The 17030-nt window shown below is 33.3% G+C and overlaps 1 protein-coding gene across 1 annotated transcript in view; it reads right to left on the bottom strand.

Annotated features, from left to right (window-relative positions):
* Positions 1–17030, bottom strand: part of LOC144980274 (uncharacterized) — a 61908-nt gene that overhangs the window by 30925 nt on the left and 13953 nt on the right. Inside the window, exons 10-16 of the mRNA XM_078927906.1 lie at positions 12665–12715; positions 12085–12130; positions 9681–9788; positions 8837–8945; positions 7273–7409; positions 6589–6751; positions 5631–5686 (exon numbers count right to left, since the gene is read on the bottom strand). Of these exons, the coding sequence (XP_078784032.1) occupies positions 5631–5686; positions 6589–6751; positions 7273–7409; positions 8837–8945; positions 9681–9788; positions 12085–12130; positions 12665–12715 (670 nt within the window). The remainder of the gene's footprint in view (positions 1–5630; positions 5687–6588; positions 6752–7272; positions 7410–8836; positions 8946–9680; positions 9789–12084; positions 12131–12664; positions 12716–17030) is intronic.

Genomic DNA, 17030 nt, shown 5'->3' with positions numbered 1-17030 from the left:
GTATGAGCTATCCATGATCTCACACTATACCATATGAGCTATCCATGACCCCACACTCTACCGTATGAGCTATCCATGACCCCACACTCTACCGTATGAGCTATCCATGCCCCCACACTCTACCATATGAGCTATCCATGACCCCACACTATACCGTATGAGCTATCCATGACCTCACACTATACCGTATGAGCTATCCATGACCCCACACTATACCGTATGAGCTATCCATGACCTCACACTATACCGTATGAGCTATCCATGACCCCACACTCAACCGTATGAGCTATCCATGACCCCAAACTATACTGTATAAGCTATCCATGACCCCACACTCTACTGTATGAGCTATCCATGACCCCACACTCTACTGTATGAGCTATCCATGACCCCACACTCTACCGTATGAGCTATCCATGACCCCACACTCTACTGTATGAGCTATCCATGCCCTCACACTCTACCATATGAGCTATCTATGACCCCACACTCTACCGTATGAGCTATCGATGACCCCACACTCTACCGTATGAGCTGTCCATGACCCCGCACTCTACCATATGAGCTATCCATGACCCCACACTCTACCGTATGAGCTATCCACAATTCCACGGTGGGGTCGTGGATAGCTCATACGTTAGAGTCACGATTCCCCGACCAGGTGGAGTTGTCATACCAGAAAGGTCGTGGGTTCGAGCCTTCATCGCCGTGAAGTTTTTAAACTCTGTTGTCTTCTGGCACTTTCCTACTCACTTCATTTCAAGAAAGAATGACAGTATGAGTGAGTGGGGAAATATAGATATATATTTATAATAATCAAAATAAATTTTAAAAAATTAGGAGCCAGTTTTGAAAATAGTCAATCCTGAAAATAAAACAGATTTAAAAAGGAACAAAATACCAAAACACAGAACGTTTTGGACTCAAAACCCTTCTTCAGCCAACATTAAATACATGAATTAAAAATCAGACAGAATCTGCCGTCTATTTGATTTTTTTAGTAATGCATTTATGGTTTTATTGTTGTTGGCTGAAGAACGGTTTTGAGCCTAAAACATTCCGTGTTTGGTATTTTTTTTTTTTTAAGCTTTCATATTCATTTTTGTTTATTACTTTTTACAGTTCACAGCTTCTTCTAGCAGCTTGGTATCACTTTGAAGAGTAAAATAAAGGGAGAGTTTGAATGCATGAATCAGAAATAACAGCATACAAGAGCGAATGGTTACACAGAGAAATTCCAACCCTAGCTGTGTGTTATTGTCAAAGCAAAAGCAAAGAGAGTACATATGTGACCCCTCGTCTCAAAAGGTATTAAGTCTGGACGATTGAATTGCTGAAAATTGAATTTGTGGCCAGAAATATCAGACTTGCCGTTTAATTTATATGCTTTATTGAGGAGAATGAATATCATATGTAGAGTGCTACATACCAATAATTCATAACTTTGACCAGTTTATTAATTTGTCGTTTTAGCAGTTTCATCCCGACATAATACCGTTTTGAAATGTTGGGTCACATATGGATGTATATCTGTAGATACAGTTTTGGGAGATAAAAAAAGCTGATCTATTTAATTAGTTGCATCCAAGGTTAGTTCTCACTCTTGTTAATATCTTTATGTTGAACGCTGAGATTTTCTTCCATCAAAACAAAACCAAAAAAAAAAGAAGTTAGTATACCTATTAGTGAAAGCTAAAAATTACATTTTTATTACTTACAAATAATTGTGTCAACTATTCAAAAGTAACAAAAGCGATCAGCATTGAGTGTGTTTAGGGGAATGTCGCCATAAATAATTTGTGAATTAACAACCAATACATACGAAGTAATGTTTGCAAAAATAAATAAACCGTATTATTAAAATTTAGAAATCAAGATCTATTTGTTTATATTTTTCTTAAAAAGATATAGATTGAAATATAAATGTGTGCTGAATAGTACTTCATATGAGAAAGTAATGAATAGAACAAGGAAGGACAAGAAATTTTTTCAATAATATATTTATCAGGGATACCCTTTGCTAAAAATCAATAAAGTCTGAAATTTTTTCTCGTAAAGACCATATGTGAAAATATTTCATTTAAGCTTCTCTTCATTAAATGGTATCACCCTTGACTCATAGCAAAGGCCTACATATCCATCTAGCTTCCCCTTAACTGTTGTCTTTAAACAACCAATGGTATCACCCTTAAATCATAGAAAAGGACACATATCCATCTAGCTTCCCCTTAACTGTTGTCTTTAAACAACCAATGGTATCACCCTTAAATCATAGAAAAGGACACATATCCATCTAGCTTCCCCTTAACTGTTGTCTTTAAACAACCAATGGTATCACCCTTAAATCATAGAAAAGGACACATATCCATCTAGCTTCCCCTTAACTGTTGTCTTTAAACAACCAATGGTATCACCCTTAAATCATAGAAAAGGACACATATCCATCTAGCTTCCCCTTAACTGTTGTCTTTAAACAACCACTGGTATCACCCTTAAATCATAGCAAAGGCCTACATATCCATCTAGCTTCCCTTAACTGTTGTCTTTAAACAGCCAATGGTATCAACTTGAATCATAGCAAAGGCCTACATATCCATCTAGCTTCCCCTTAACTGTTGTCTTTAAACAATTGATATTTTCAAATTAAAAAAAAATATCAACTCATCATTACAGACCAAGGACAGCCCGAAGACTTGTTTGTTTTTTATTTCAAGGGTTTTACAGCGCTTGCAACACATTTAGGTTATATCAGCGCAATTGAAAAGGAAGAAAATGGAATAGTGAAAAGTTCTAGAGTTACAATTAAAGCACCCCAAAAAATGAAAGACAAAGGGGAATTAGTTCAAATACGGAACAGTTGTAGATTCAAAGAGCAAACTATCAGTGTACTTAGTTTGAGATCACTGACATAAGCAAAGGTCTCCGTCAAGAGGAAGACACTCAACTGTTTACAAATCGTATATGTGTAAAACAAAAAAATAATATAGTGCATATTAGAGAGATGATTCACAAGAAAAAAAAAATATCATCTCCAAAAACTCTAACTAAACATTTGACTGTTTCCCTCCCAGTCAGGGTATCCAGCCAGGGTCAGGACAAAACTAAGCAATCTTAATCCAAGACAAAGACATGTTGGAAAACAGATATAGGGGTATAGAAGACACAGCACTAAGGGAGGTCAGGAACCCCACCCAGAGCCCAAAGATTTCAAAAAGCCAGCTTCTGGGCTTTGTTTTGTTTTGGTTTTTAAGGGTTTTACGGCGCTTGCAACACATTAAGGTCATATCAGTGCCAGTAAAAAGGAAGAAAATGGGATAGTAAAAAGTTCTAGAAAAAGAGGACATCCCTGAATTATATGTTTTAAATTTTAAAACAACGGAGAAAGTTTGAGTGATGTGGAATCCTAATTTGTAGGGAAAGAGAATATCATAAATCTCAATGCTGACCTAAAGTGAAGGAAAAAAAATGAAGAGGTAGCCAGAATGAAATGGTTAAAATGGCTCTAGGACGAAATTATAAGCAAATAATAGGGAAATAAACAAGTTGATTATATATATTAGTGTGTGAGGATACAGACATATGAATGAGACAAAACGTAACACGTTCACATCTAGTGATCAGTGGGATAACGTGTTGTGATGGCTGTATAGTTTTAACACTGAAGAGAAAACAACAACAAAAACAACATAAATGTCAAAAACAACAAGAACATCAACAGTAAAAAAAAAAAACAATAATGAAGAGGACAGGAGGAGGAGGAGGAGAAGGAGATGGAGGAGGAGGAGGATGAGAGAAGAGGAAGAGAAGAGAAGAAAGAAGAAGAAGAAGAAGAAGAAGAAGAAGAAGAGAAGAGAAGAAGAAGAAGAAGAAGAAAAAGAGAAGAAGAAGAAGAAGAAGAAGAAGAAGAAGAAAGAAGAAGAAGAAGAAGAAGAAGAAGAAGAAGAAGAAGAAGAAGAAGAAGAAAAGAGAAAAAAAAGAAACAAAGAATACAAGAAGCAAAAAAAAAAAAAATGACATACGAAAATAAAAAAACAACAACAAATAACAACAACAAATCAAACAATGAAAAACAACAATAATGACAACAAAAACAAAAACAAACATTATTATTTTTAAAACAAAAAAACAAACAAGAAAACAACAACAACGACAACAAAAAACAAAAACATCCATAGACATTATTTTATTAACTTTCAACCACAACAACACACTTCACCGCGCCCTTCTAAAAAAACAAGCATGAAGGTTGGAATTCACAGACAAATTAAGATCATTTAAATTCACTTCAAGCAACAAGACCTCCTCGAGCTCTTTCTGTGAATGAAATAAGTCATAAGGTTGTGACACATCCACGAATACTGTAGTACATTTAATTTTTTTTTAAAAACAAAAAAAAACTTGAGCTTTTATATAGCACAATATCCACTAAACGTGCTCAAAGCGCTTTACAAGGGGTCCCTTGCCAACAGCAACACATAACATGTAGTACAAGACATGACGCCTGTCAGGCGATATAACAAATTTTAGGGACAGAGACAAAGCTGTTAACGGCCAGGTACTCATTTTACACCTGAGTACGGTGAGAGAATGTGAGTAAAGAGCCTTCTCCAAGGACTCAACTATGCGCTGAGCGAGGCTCGAACCCAGGACCTTCCGATCCAAAAGCGAGTGTCATACCACTAGACCACATAGCCTATTAGCTTGGAAAAAGAACAAAATTCCAAGACTTTTTACACAGGACTAGGAAGGATGTGCCAAATACCTCTCTGTTGTCCATCTGTTTTTTAAATGGTGTATTTATGTTTTCATTGTATTTTCTTGTTGGACGAAGAAGGGATTTGAGCCTGAAACGCTCTGTTTTTGACATTTTCTTCTTTTTTAAACTGTTACATAATCTTTTAAACATTACTTTTTACAGACCACAGCTTTTAGCAGCTTTTTATCACATTTAGTTTTATTAGAGAATTTTAGATATGAACAGATGCGGCTCTGTGGTCTAGTGGTATGACACTCGCTTTCGGATCGGAAGGTCCTGGGTTCGAGCCTCGCGCTCGGTGCATAGTTGAGTCCTTGGAAAAGGCTCTTTACTCACTTTCTCTCACCGTACTCAGGTGTAAAATGAGTACCTGGCCGTTAACAGCGTTGTCTTTGTCCGAAAAATTGTAATATCGCCTAACAGGCGGATTGTCCTGTCCTACATGTTAAATGTTGCTGTTGACCAGGGACCCCCTTGTAAAGCGCTTTGAGCACATTTAGTGGATATTGCGCTATATAAAGCTCCATTTAAATTTAAACAGATGCTAATGTGTTGGACAGATGCTAAGGTGTCAGAAAATTTTATCATCAGATAGGGAATTTATTGTTCTAACGACTGATACCAGCATAAATATTACAACCCTATTAGTGGACAATCAGCAAAGCAAGACAATCACAGCTTTTGAATGGCATCTACAGAAATACTCAGAACATGATGAAACAAACAAACAAGAATCTGAGAAAAAGAAATTAAACGAATATTTTGGCACACGACTCCACGATCATGAGAAAAGCAAAATTCTGGACAAGAGACGGCAAGAGAGGGTAACCAACAGAGCTGGACAAATATATTGAATCTGCAATGACACACTCACAGTGACTGCGAAACGTAATCTGTTCGCAGAAGTCGAACATCTAAAGCATGTCGCTACTAGAGAAAAGAATAGTTATTTCTTGAATTAACGTTTTACTGCCATCTTTTTGAATGGTACACACTCAATTAATGTGTGTCTATCAATGCCAGTTTTGTGTTCAGCTAAACCAACAGGTAATGACAAAAAAAAGAAAACAACAAAAAAAAAATCTCTTGAAGAGCACTGTTTCTATAAGGGAACAAACAATGTGTGACATTGAAAATAAGCCTTTTATAACTATAAAAATCAGGTCACAATGCAACATCTTATCAATAAACCCAGACACAATATGCTGTAGCAGATATGCCTGTGACAGAGACTATTTTATTATTATTATTATTATCATTATTCTTATTATACTATTATTATTATTATTATTATTATATATTATTATTATATTATTATTATTATTATTATTATTATCATTATTATTGTTATATCATTATTTTCATTAATATTATTATTATTATCATTATTTTTATTATCATTATCAATACTATTATTATCACAATACTCTTCAACAGTCATAAGTATTCTTCCTAATAACGATGTAATTATATCACTGCTCTAACTATTCGAACAATGCGGACGCCATTGAAATATTCTCCGGCGAGATAAAGCGTATCCAGAGGAAAAAAACTCATAAATTTGATCAGTTTTGACTTTTACATATTCTGATCACAAGCATATGAAAAGTTCTAGCCAGCATGAAGAATAAAAAGTATGATTTCTTTGTTAGAACCAAGATGCCGCCGTGCCGGTGCGTACATCAAACTACTGAATCCTATCGTAGAAGATAATCATTATAAATACATACATAAGTTTTTCCAATCATCGTAACCATTCTCATCATTATCTTTACAACAATCATCTTTATAATCTCTACAAGACTTCAAAAAAAAAAGTTGCAGGTTCAAACACTGAAAAAAAAAGTCGTTCAAACTTCTAACCTTGACTGATTTCAGCCACTCCTTGTAGCTGGACTGCGAGCTCAGCTTGTCTGTGTAGGCCGTGGCTTGTTGTTCAAAGATGTCTGTGAATCCAATGCCCGAATTGAGGATCTCCAGCCGACCATAAATGAACTGGCAAGGGTGTAAAACAAAGATGCAGAGTCAAACAAACTTTTTCTTTTTTTGTTGTTTCTTTTTTAACTTCCACTCTTCACCATGATATTGGTACCTTTCTTCAGTAAATGTGCAGCCACGTCGTACGACACTTACCTTCCAATCGGAAGGTCCTGGGTTTGAGCGACGCAAAGTACGTGGAAAAGGCTCTTTACTCACATTCTTCTTACTGTACTCAAGTGTAAAATGAGTACCTGGCCGTAAACAGTGTTCTCTCTTTACAAAAAACTAATGTCATATTGCCTAAATGGTGACATGTTTTGTCCCAAATGTTAAGTGTTGCTATTGGCTTGTAATGTGCTTTCAGCATGTTTAGTGGATATTGCACTACATTAATACTCAAGTTAAAATTCATATTTTCATATCAAGCTTTGACAAAATACAATATACTAAGGGGAATAACTCATAGAATTTGATTTTGCGACATGTAACCCCCCCCCCCCCCCCCCCCCCCCCTGACAATTCTTTCAAATCCAAACCTGTTGAAAGATCTGTAAAGTCAACATCCCTTCCAAATAAGCCTGGGTCGACTGGGAAGATCGAGATCTGACAAACTGCTCGGGGTCAAAGGTGATTGGCTCATTGCGACGAATTTTCAGAGCTTCCCGATATCCACCTGAAATATTAAGGGAGGGTAGGGAGGGGGGGGGGGGGGATTACTTAAAAAGAGTGTGAAATGTAAGTTTGTTTTTTTTTAACCTAAGGAATGGGAGACACCCAAAGTTTGTCGTTGCTTTGCCAATTTAGAATTATCTCCTTCTTTTAAATACGACAATAAACAGGTATAGGTATATTGACCTTAATAAATGTAAGTGGAATGTAAGTGTTAACAACAAGAGATGAAGTGAATAGAAAAGTGCCAGAAGACAATAGAGAATAAAAATTTTTCGCAGCGGTGATGGGGTTTGAACCTGCGACCTTATTGGTACGACAACTCCGCCTGGCCAGTGAGAGCGTGACTCTACCGTATGAGCTATCCACGAATCCAAAAAAATTTGTATCAAACTCAAGTCATTCATTACTCTAAGAGCTCTCTCTCACCGACTACTGGAGACCGCGGGAATGTAAGTGTTGCAGCTTGAAGTCACAGCTACCAATCTAGAATGTTAGTAAACTAGGATAAGAAACTTAAATTTTCAGATCTTAAATTTAGAATAGTGATTTCTTTTCTTCTTAAGACAAAGGTATACATCATTTTAACAAATTAAAAAATTAAAATTATTTTTATTTGAATAATTTAGTCGAATATTTTTACTACCTCAAGAAAAAGGAATAATAGTCGTTACAATTGCTTTAAAATAGTGTGAAATGAAAGTTCTGCAATGGAAGCAGAGCTGCCAATCTACAATGCGTGTAAACTAAGATAAAACTCTTAAATATACGAATCTTAAATTTAGAATAGTAATTTTTTTTCTTCTTTAACATAAAGGTATACATCATTTTTTTAAATCAAAAAATTACAATGATTTTCATCTTATTTACTTGAATAATTTAGTCAAATATTTTTACCAAGAAAAAGGAAAATTAGTGGTTACAATTACTTAAAAAGAGAGAGTTTTAAATGAAAGGCCTGCAGTCGAAGCAGAGCTGCCAACCTATAATGCTAGTAAACTAAGATAAATCAACTCTGATGCGTTAAAATGAGACAAGAATTGAAACTCTCTGTCATGAAATTTGACAAAATAAAATTTTTTAAATGCTATAACGACATAATAAAACCGTTCAGATTAGAAACATCTCTTTTTAAAAAAAAATAATAATGAAAGAAAAGGGATGTTAGTGATCCTCTCAAGATTATTTGAGACCTCAATGTGCAAGCGTGTATGTTCGTGTATGGCTGTGTCTGTATTTGTAAATGTGTTGATGTTCATACCATGAACCAAACTGAGCATTGTTTACCTCACATGAATTCCCTTTAATTTGGACAATAAAGATTATTATCATTATTATTATTATTATTATTATTATTATTATTAGTATTATTATTATTATTATTATTATTATTATTATTACTATTATTAAGGAAAAGTAGAAACCACTTACCTATAAGTCTAACAAGAGCTTGTAAGAAGGCAACTGATATGGCATCTCCGTTCTTAGTCATCGAATTCCGAACAACGTCCGTCTTTAAACTTTTCTTTAGATAACTTTGCTGGAAAATAAGTGATAGAACAATTCATAAAATACAGTCTGTATAATATATTTATTTATTTATTTATTTATTTATTTATTTTTTAAATTAAAAATACCAAAAAAAAAATTCCCTTTTTTTTTCCTTCAAAATGTCATTATTGTGTTTTGTTGTTGGCTGAAGAAGGGGTTTGAGCTCGAAACGTTGGGTATTTGGTATGTTGTTCTTTTTTGAAGCTTTTATGTCAATTTTTTTTTAATTACTCACTATAGTTAACTGTATAGAACAATATTTACCACCACAATGATTAAAGAACTACTTATAAATCCTTAAAATCAAGTAGTCTGCATCAACTTTCATTTTCAATAGGTTTTTTTTTTTTTTTCGATGACTACTATGTTACTAGTGTGCATCTGTGTGAGTGTGTCTATGTCAATATTGTATTGTTATAAATGTGTAACCAAATGACAAATTGCCACTTTTTTTAGGACAATAAAGAATATTATTATTATTATTATTATTATATTATTATTATTATTATTATTATTATTATTATTATTATTATCATTATTATTATTATTATTATCATTATTATTATATTATTATTATTATTGTTTTTATTATTATTATTATTTTCATGACTAAGAGCTGCTCAGGAAATTCTGAAATTGAAGCCAAAAAATTTCATAATTTTACGAAACCTTATGGCTGTAACAGACTTCTATTTTTGGACTCAAAGAATAACGGATGCCTCACCACGTCTTCAGGTAGACTCTCCAAATCATCATACTCCGTGGTGACCGAGTTTGTATCCAGGTCCACTATCACAGCATCCCCAACATCAACTCGGTTGATTCTCAATTTCTGAAACACCAAATATTTTTTTTTTTAAGTCATTATTATTGTATGTATGTTTGTATGTTTGTTTTCTTTTTAAGGGTTTTACAGCCATGGTACCGAACGAACGAACATTTTAGCTGAAAATCCAAAAGTCATTAAATCTCCACCCTCGACGACTATCTGACCCCTGATTGACCTCATTGTGCTACCTGTACGAGCACTTTTGGCCATTTCTTTCAACGATGTACCAATTTTATTGGTGTATCTAATCACGCACAATATGAGATTGTGTTATGTTAAACAATTGTTTTAGGTGTGAACAAAACGAGATAAAATCAAATTTTATTATGATATCAAACTCATAACAATCATGTGCGCCATTGATCATTAAACCATAGATAAGTTTAGACATAAAAATTGTAAGGAGACCATAAAAAGCTACGTTTTGTTAAGTGAAGTATTTAAATAATGTCACCGTACACCAAATATATATTTGGCTTAAAAGAAAGACAAGAGAATGCAGATTATAGTGCAATAAATTTCTTGGTCAGTTCAGTCACCAAAGCCAAGTTACATGCTGGTAAAGTTGAATAATATCCATTCTTCACGAACCTACCAGTGCAAGTAGGCTAAGTATAGCGCAGTGTAGTGTTTTATCAATAGTAAATGATCATTGAATCCAAAATAGCTTGTTAAGAGAGTTGCTTTTTAATACTCTTAACACAGAGCAAAGTAAACATACCTGCCTACTTGAAAATTTCAAATTCAGTAAGAAATACAAACTTCATCAGTAATTAATGGTCAGATTTCAGTAATACTAAAGCAAACAAAAATAACGATAGATACACCCTTTTATATATGTATGCCAATGACCCCGGCGATAATAATATGCTTATTGATGACCTACTTTCGACACTGCACTGTGTCTAATGATGAGGGTAAAGTTTCCGTGTCCAGTCGATGACGTCACGCGTCGCCAGCCAACGAGGCATTGAGATTTTTTATTGTAGCATGCGGTAAATAATGAAAAAAAAATTATTATTTTTTAATTTAACACTTCCATAACAATTACAGACGGTCCATAATAATAGGCAGGTATGAGTATAGTGGCATGACTGACTAACTTAAATAATGCTTTCGACCAGCAATGTTGTCAGATATTGCAGTGATGGCTGTAGTGAAAATTCAATGTTTATTTAATCATAAATAAACAATGTTACTGATGATGGTTTGTAGTCTATCGCATAATATATTAAATATAATCTTTTGCTTCCTTTTTAAAATCATCCCTCGTGCAGTGCTTGTAACACATTTAGGTCATATATGTGCCATTAAAAAGAGAAGAAAATTGGATAGTAAAAACATTCTAGATGTACAATTAAAAGGACTTGAGGAAAAAGTAAGACAAAGGGGAAGAGTTAAAATAGGGAACAGGTGTAGAATCCAAGAGCACACTAATATGTAAAGCGCTGCAGAGCACGATTAACGTGGATGTTTAGGCGCTATAAATTCATTATTTACTATTTACTATTTTACTATTACTATCAGTGTAGTTAGTTTGAGATCACTTTAAGTTTCACCCATAAACCAGCACAGTACTCCACTAAGAGGAATACACTCAAATGTTTACAAATCATGTTAAAAATTTAAAAAATAACAGTACATAACAGAGAGATGAATTATAAGGAAAAAAAATATCATCTCCCAAAACTATCACTATACATTTGACTGTTTCCCTCCCAGCCAAGGACTCTGGCCAGGGTCAGGACAAAACAAAGTAATCTCATTCCAAGACAAAGACAGAACGTGATTGGAAAACAGACATAGGGGGATAGAAGACAAAGTAAGTACCTCCATGCCCACTGTGGAAGGTCAGGAACCCCACCCAGTAAAAGTCATTATCAGGCCTGCTCACAAACTGGCAAACCCAAATAGGCGAGAGTTTTTTTGTATGAGAAATTATGGCTATATCACATATTAACAAGATTCGTTTACCTACAAAGAACAAAACAGAGTGGACGTGTGATGATATCCATAAAAAAAATAGAAAAGATTCTTTACTCACATTCTCTCACCATACTCAGGTGTAAAATGAGCACCTGGCCATTAAAAACGTTGTCTCTGTCAGAAAAGAATTGTAATTTCACCTAACAGGCGTTATGTCTCGTTCTACTTGTTACGTATTGCTGTTGGTCAGGGACCATTTGTAAAGCGCTTTGAGCACGTTTAATGGATATTGCGCCAAGCTGTATAAAAGCTCAATTTGAATTCGATTCCCGAAAAAGATTTTTTTAAAAAATAATTTTAAAAGATGACATACCTCCACCAAGTTGCTGTGTATTCCAATGAGATATGGCATGGGGGCACTGAAAGGAAAACATCAATGAAGCTTATCATTGGGGATAGATAGATAGATAGCAGGTACTGGAAATGTGTGAGATATGGCATGGGGGCACTGATATTCAATATTCAACACGATGTTCACTCCAACATTAAACTGATATTCAATATTCAACAAGATGTTCACTCCAACATTAAACTGATATTCAATATTCAACACGTTGTTCACCTCCAACATTAAACTGATATTCAATATTCAACACGTTGTTCACTCCAACATTAAACTGATATTCAATATTCAACACGTTGTTCACCTCCAACATTAAACTGATATTCAGCATTTATCATCTAGTTCACTCCGACATAAAACTGATATTCAGCATTTATCATCTAGTTCACTCCGACATAAAACTGATATTCAGCATTTATCAACTCGTTCACTCCAACATAAAACTGATATTCAATATTCAGTGCCAAATTCACTCCCAATAAAACTTGTTTGGCCACAAATTTGCTCCATTTTCTTGAGAATTTTACATAGCCCTAAATTGGAAACTTACCTGATGTAGTCAATCAAATGGGCTGGAAGAACTGGAATGTACAGATGTTGCCTGGGAATAGAAATAGTCAAAAATTGGTGATGAAAATAGACAGCAAATTCCTGACATTCTAAGAATTCTATTGTAAGTGTACTATTGACACATAGCAAATATCCGCTTGTTTTTCCATCATACTTTTTAAGAATTCCATTGTAAGTGTACTATTGACACATAGCAAATATCCGCTTGTTTTTCCATCATACTTTTTAAGAATTCCATTGTAAGTGTACTATTGACACATAGCAAATATCCGCTTGTTTTTCCATCATACTTTTAAAGAATTCCATTGTAAGTGTACTATTGACACATAGCAAATATCCGCTTGTTTTTCCATCATACTTTTAAAGAATTCTATTGTAAGTGTACTATTGACACATAGCAAATATCTGCTTGTTTTTCCATCATACTTTTTAAGAATTCCATTGTAAGTGTACTATTGACACATAGCAAATATCCGCTTGTTTTTCCATCATACTTTTTAAGAATTCTATTGTAAGTGTACTATTGACACATAGCAAATATCCGCTTGTTTTTCCATCATACTTTTAAAGAATTCCATTGTAAGTGTACTATTGACACATAGCAAATATCCGCTTTTTTTTCCATCATACTTTTTAAGAATTCCATTGTAAGTGTACTATTGACACATAGCAAATATCCGCTTGTTTTTCCATCATACTTTTTAAGAATTCCATTGTAAGTGTACTATTGACACATAGCAAATATCCGCTTGTTTTTCCATCATACTTTTTAAGAATTCTATTGTAAGTGTACTATTGACACATAGCAAATATCCGCTTGTTTTTCCATCATACTTTTTAAGAATTCCATTGTAAGTGTACTATTGACACATAGCAAATATCCGCTTGTTTTTCCATCATACTTTTTAAGAATTCTATTGTAAGTGTACTATTGACACATAGCAAATATCCGCTTGTTTTTCCATCATACTTTTTAAGAATTCTATTGTAAGTGTACTATTGACACATAGCAAATATCTGCTTGTTTTTCCATCATACTTGTTAAGAATTCCATTGTAAGTGTACTATTGACACATAGCAAATATCCGCTTGTTTTTCCATCATACTTTTTAAGAATTCTATTGTAAGTGTACTATTGACACATAGCAAATATCCGCTTGTTTTTCCATCATACTTTTAAAGAATTCCATTGTAAGTGTACTATTGACACATAGCAAATATCCGCTTGTTTTTCCATCATACTTTTTAAGAATTCTATTGTAAGTGTACTATTGACACATAGCAAATATCCGCTTGTTTTTCCATCATACTTTTTAAGAATTCTATTGTAAGTGTACTATTGACACATAGCAAATATCCGCTTGTTTTTCCATCATACTTTTTAAGAATTCTATTGTAAGTGTACTATTGACACATAGCAAATATCCGCTTGTTTTTCCATCATACTTTTTAAGAATTCCATTTAAGTGTACTATTGACACATAGCAAATATCCGCTTGTTTTTCCATCATACTTTTTAAGAATTCTATTGTAAGTGTACTATTGACACATAGCAAATATCCGCTTGTTTTTCCATCATACTTTTTAAGAATTCCATTGTAAGTGTACTATTGACACATAGCAAATATCCGCTTGTTTTTCCATCATACTTTCTAAGAATTCTACTGTAAGTGTACTATTGACACATAGCAAATATCCGCTTGTTTTTCCATCATACTTTTTAAGAATTCTAATATCCTTTGCCAATTTTTATTTAATTTCTTTAAATTTGATATTTCTTTTATATATTACCGAATTGTGTTGTGATAAGGAATTATGACTCCCATGAAAGGACAAATAATGTATATCTTATCTTATCTTATTTCTTGGTACAGAAAATCCAAGGATTGATTCGTTGACTGATTAACTGATTAATTTATTTAATGTTAGATTACCTGACCAATTGATAATGATGATAATTTGTGGTGTCGAATTGCCACAATTGTAACAAATTGAAAACGAAATGAATATGTTTATGTTGTGTATATCGCACGTGTGAAAGAAAGAGAGGAAGAGAGAGAGAGAGAGAGAGAGAAAGAGAGAGAGAGAGAGAGAGAGAGAGAGAGAGAGAGAATGAGAGAGAGAGGGAGAGAAAATAAGTAGGAGTGAAATATCTGTTGAATGTTATAGTTATCATTTAACGTTATAACAAGTGTAACTAAATGACAAATTGCCATATTTATGGACAACAAAGATCTATTATTATTATTATTTTTTATTATTATTATTATTATTATTATTATTATTATTATTATTATTATTATTATTATTATTATTATTATTATTATTATCTTAGATCAGAAACAAAGGTTTATGTCACTGTATAATCTGGTCTAACCTACTTGTTATCTGGGAAAACTTTGTCATGAGACTTTCATTAGACTACAATTCTTCTTCTTCTTTTTTTTTTCTTTAATCGCAATGATTGATAAGTCTGTGTGCATTTCCCAGGTATCGTGACATGGTGCTGTCTCTAACATTGGTGCAGATGGTGTTTGAGTTAAAGTTGTCACTTAAATTGAGCTTTATATAGCACAATATCCACTAAATGTGCTCAAAGCGCTTTACAAGGGGTCCCTGGTCAACAGCAACATTTAACTTGTAGGACGGAACATGACGCCTGTTAGGCGATATTACAATTTTTTGGACAAAGACAACGCTGTTAACGGCCAGGTACTCATTTTACACCTGAGTACGGTGAGAGAATGTGAGTAAAGAGCCTTTTCCAAGGACTCAACCATGCGCCGAGCGCGAGGCTCGAACCCAGGACCTTCCGATCCAAAAGCAAGTGTCATACCACTAGACCACATAGCCGCATTACACTTGTAGTGCAGCTATATGGTCTTATGGCATGACACTCGTCATCGGATCTGAAAGTCCTGGTTTCAAGTTCCGAACTGAGTAACCCATAGTTAGTCCTCCGAAAAGGGTCTTTACTTCCATTCTCTAACCGTACATATGAATACCTGGCCGTTAACAGCACCGTCTTTGTCGGAAGAAAAATTGTAATATCCCCTAACAGGCGTCATATCTCGTACTACATGTTAGGTGTTGCTGTTGACTAGGGTCCCCTTGTAAAGAATATCTTGTGCATATCTGTTTATCTTTTATCTACTAGAACAAACATGTAAACAACCTCTAAACTATCTTGTGCATATCTTTTTATCTTTTATCTACTAGAACAAACATGTAAATAACCCATAAACTATCTTGTGCATATCTTTTTATCTTTTATCTACTAGAACAAACATGTAAATAACCCATAAACTATCTTCTGCATATTTTTTTATCTTTTATCTACTAGAACAAACATGTAAATAACCCATAAACTATCTTGTGCATATCTTTTTATCTTTTATCTACTAGAACAAACATGTAAATAACCCATAAACTATCTTGTGCATATTTTTTTTATCTTTTATCTACTAGAACAAACATGTAAATAACCCATAAACTATCTTGTGCATATCTTTTTATCTTTTATCTACTAGAACAAACATGTAAATAACCCATAAACTATCTTGTGCATATTTTTTTATCTTTTATCTACTAGAACAAACATGTAAATAACCCATAAACTATCTTGTGCATATTTTTTTATCTTTTATCTACTAGAACAAACATGTAAATAACCCATAAACTATCTTGTGCATATCTTTTTATCTTTTATCTACTAGAACAAACATGTAAATAACCCATAAACTATCTTGTGCTATTTTTTATCTTTTATCTACTAGAACAAACATGTAAATAACCCATAAACTATCTTGTGCATATTTTTTATCTTTTATCTACTAGAACAAACATGTAAATAACCCATAAACTATCTTGTGCATATTTTTTATCTTTTATCTACTAGAACAAACATGTAAATAACCCATAAACTATCTTGTGCATTTTTTTATCTTTTATCTACTAGAACAAACATGTAAATAACCCATAACTATAATATCTGCAACTTATTAACCATAAACTATCTTGCAAAACTTTATATTTTTTACTATAAACATTAAATAACCATAAAATCTTACATTTTTATTTTTATTACTAAAACAACAGTAAATAACCCATAAACTATTGTGCAATTTTTATCTTTTATCTACTAGAACAACATTAATAACCCATAAACACTTGTGCATATTTTTTATCTTTATCTACTAGAACAAACTGTAAAAACCCAAAACTATTTTGCATATTTTTTATCTTTATCTACTAACAAACAGTAAATAACCCATAACATCTTGTGCATATCTTATTTATTACTAGAACAAACATTAAATAACCATAAACATCTTGTGCATATTTTT

This window comes from Berghia stephanieae, chromosome 9 (genome assembly GCF_034508935.2).
Source record: "Berghia stephanieae isolate SIO BIC M18660-M18661 chromosome 9, UCSD_Bste_1.3, whole genome shotgun sequence".
Lineage (NCBI taxonomy): Eukaryota > Metazoa > Mollusca > Gastropoda > Nudibranchia > Aeolidiidae > Berghia > Berghia stephanieae.
Note: the sequence above shows the minus strand (reverse complement) of the source record. Positions and strands in the feature narration are given on the sequence as shown.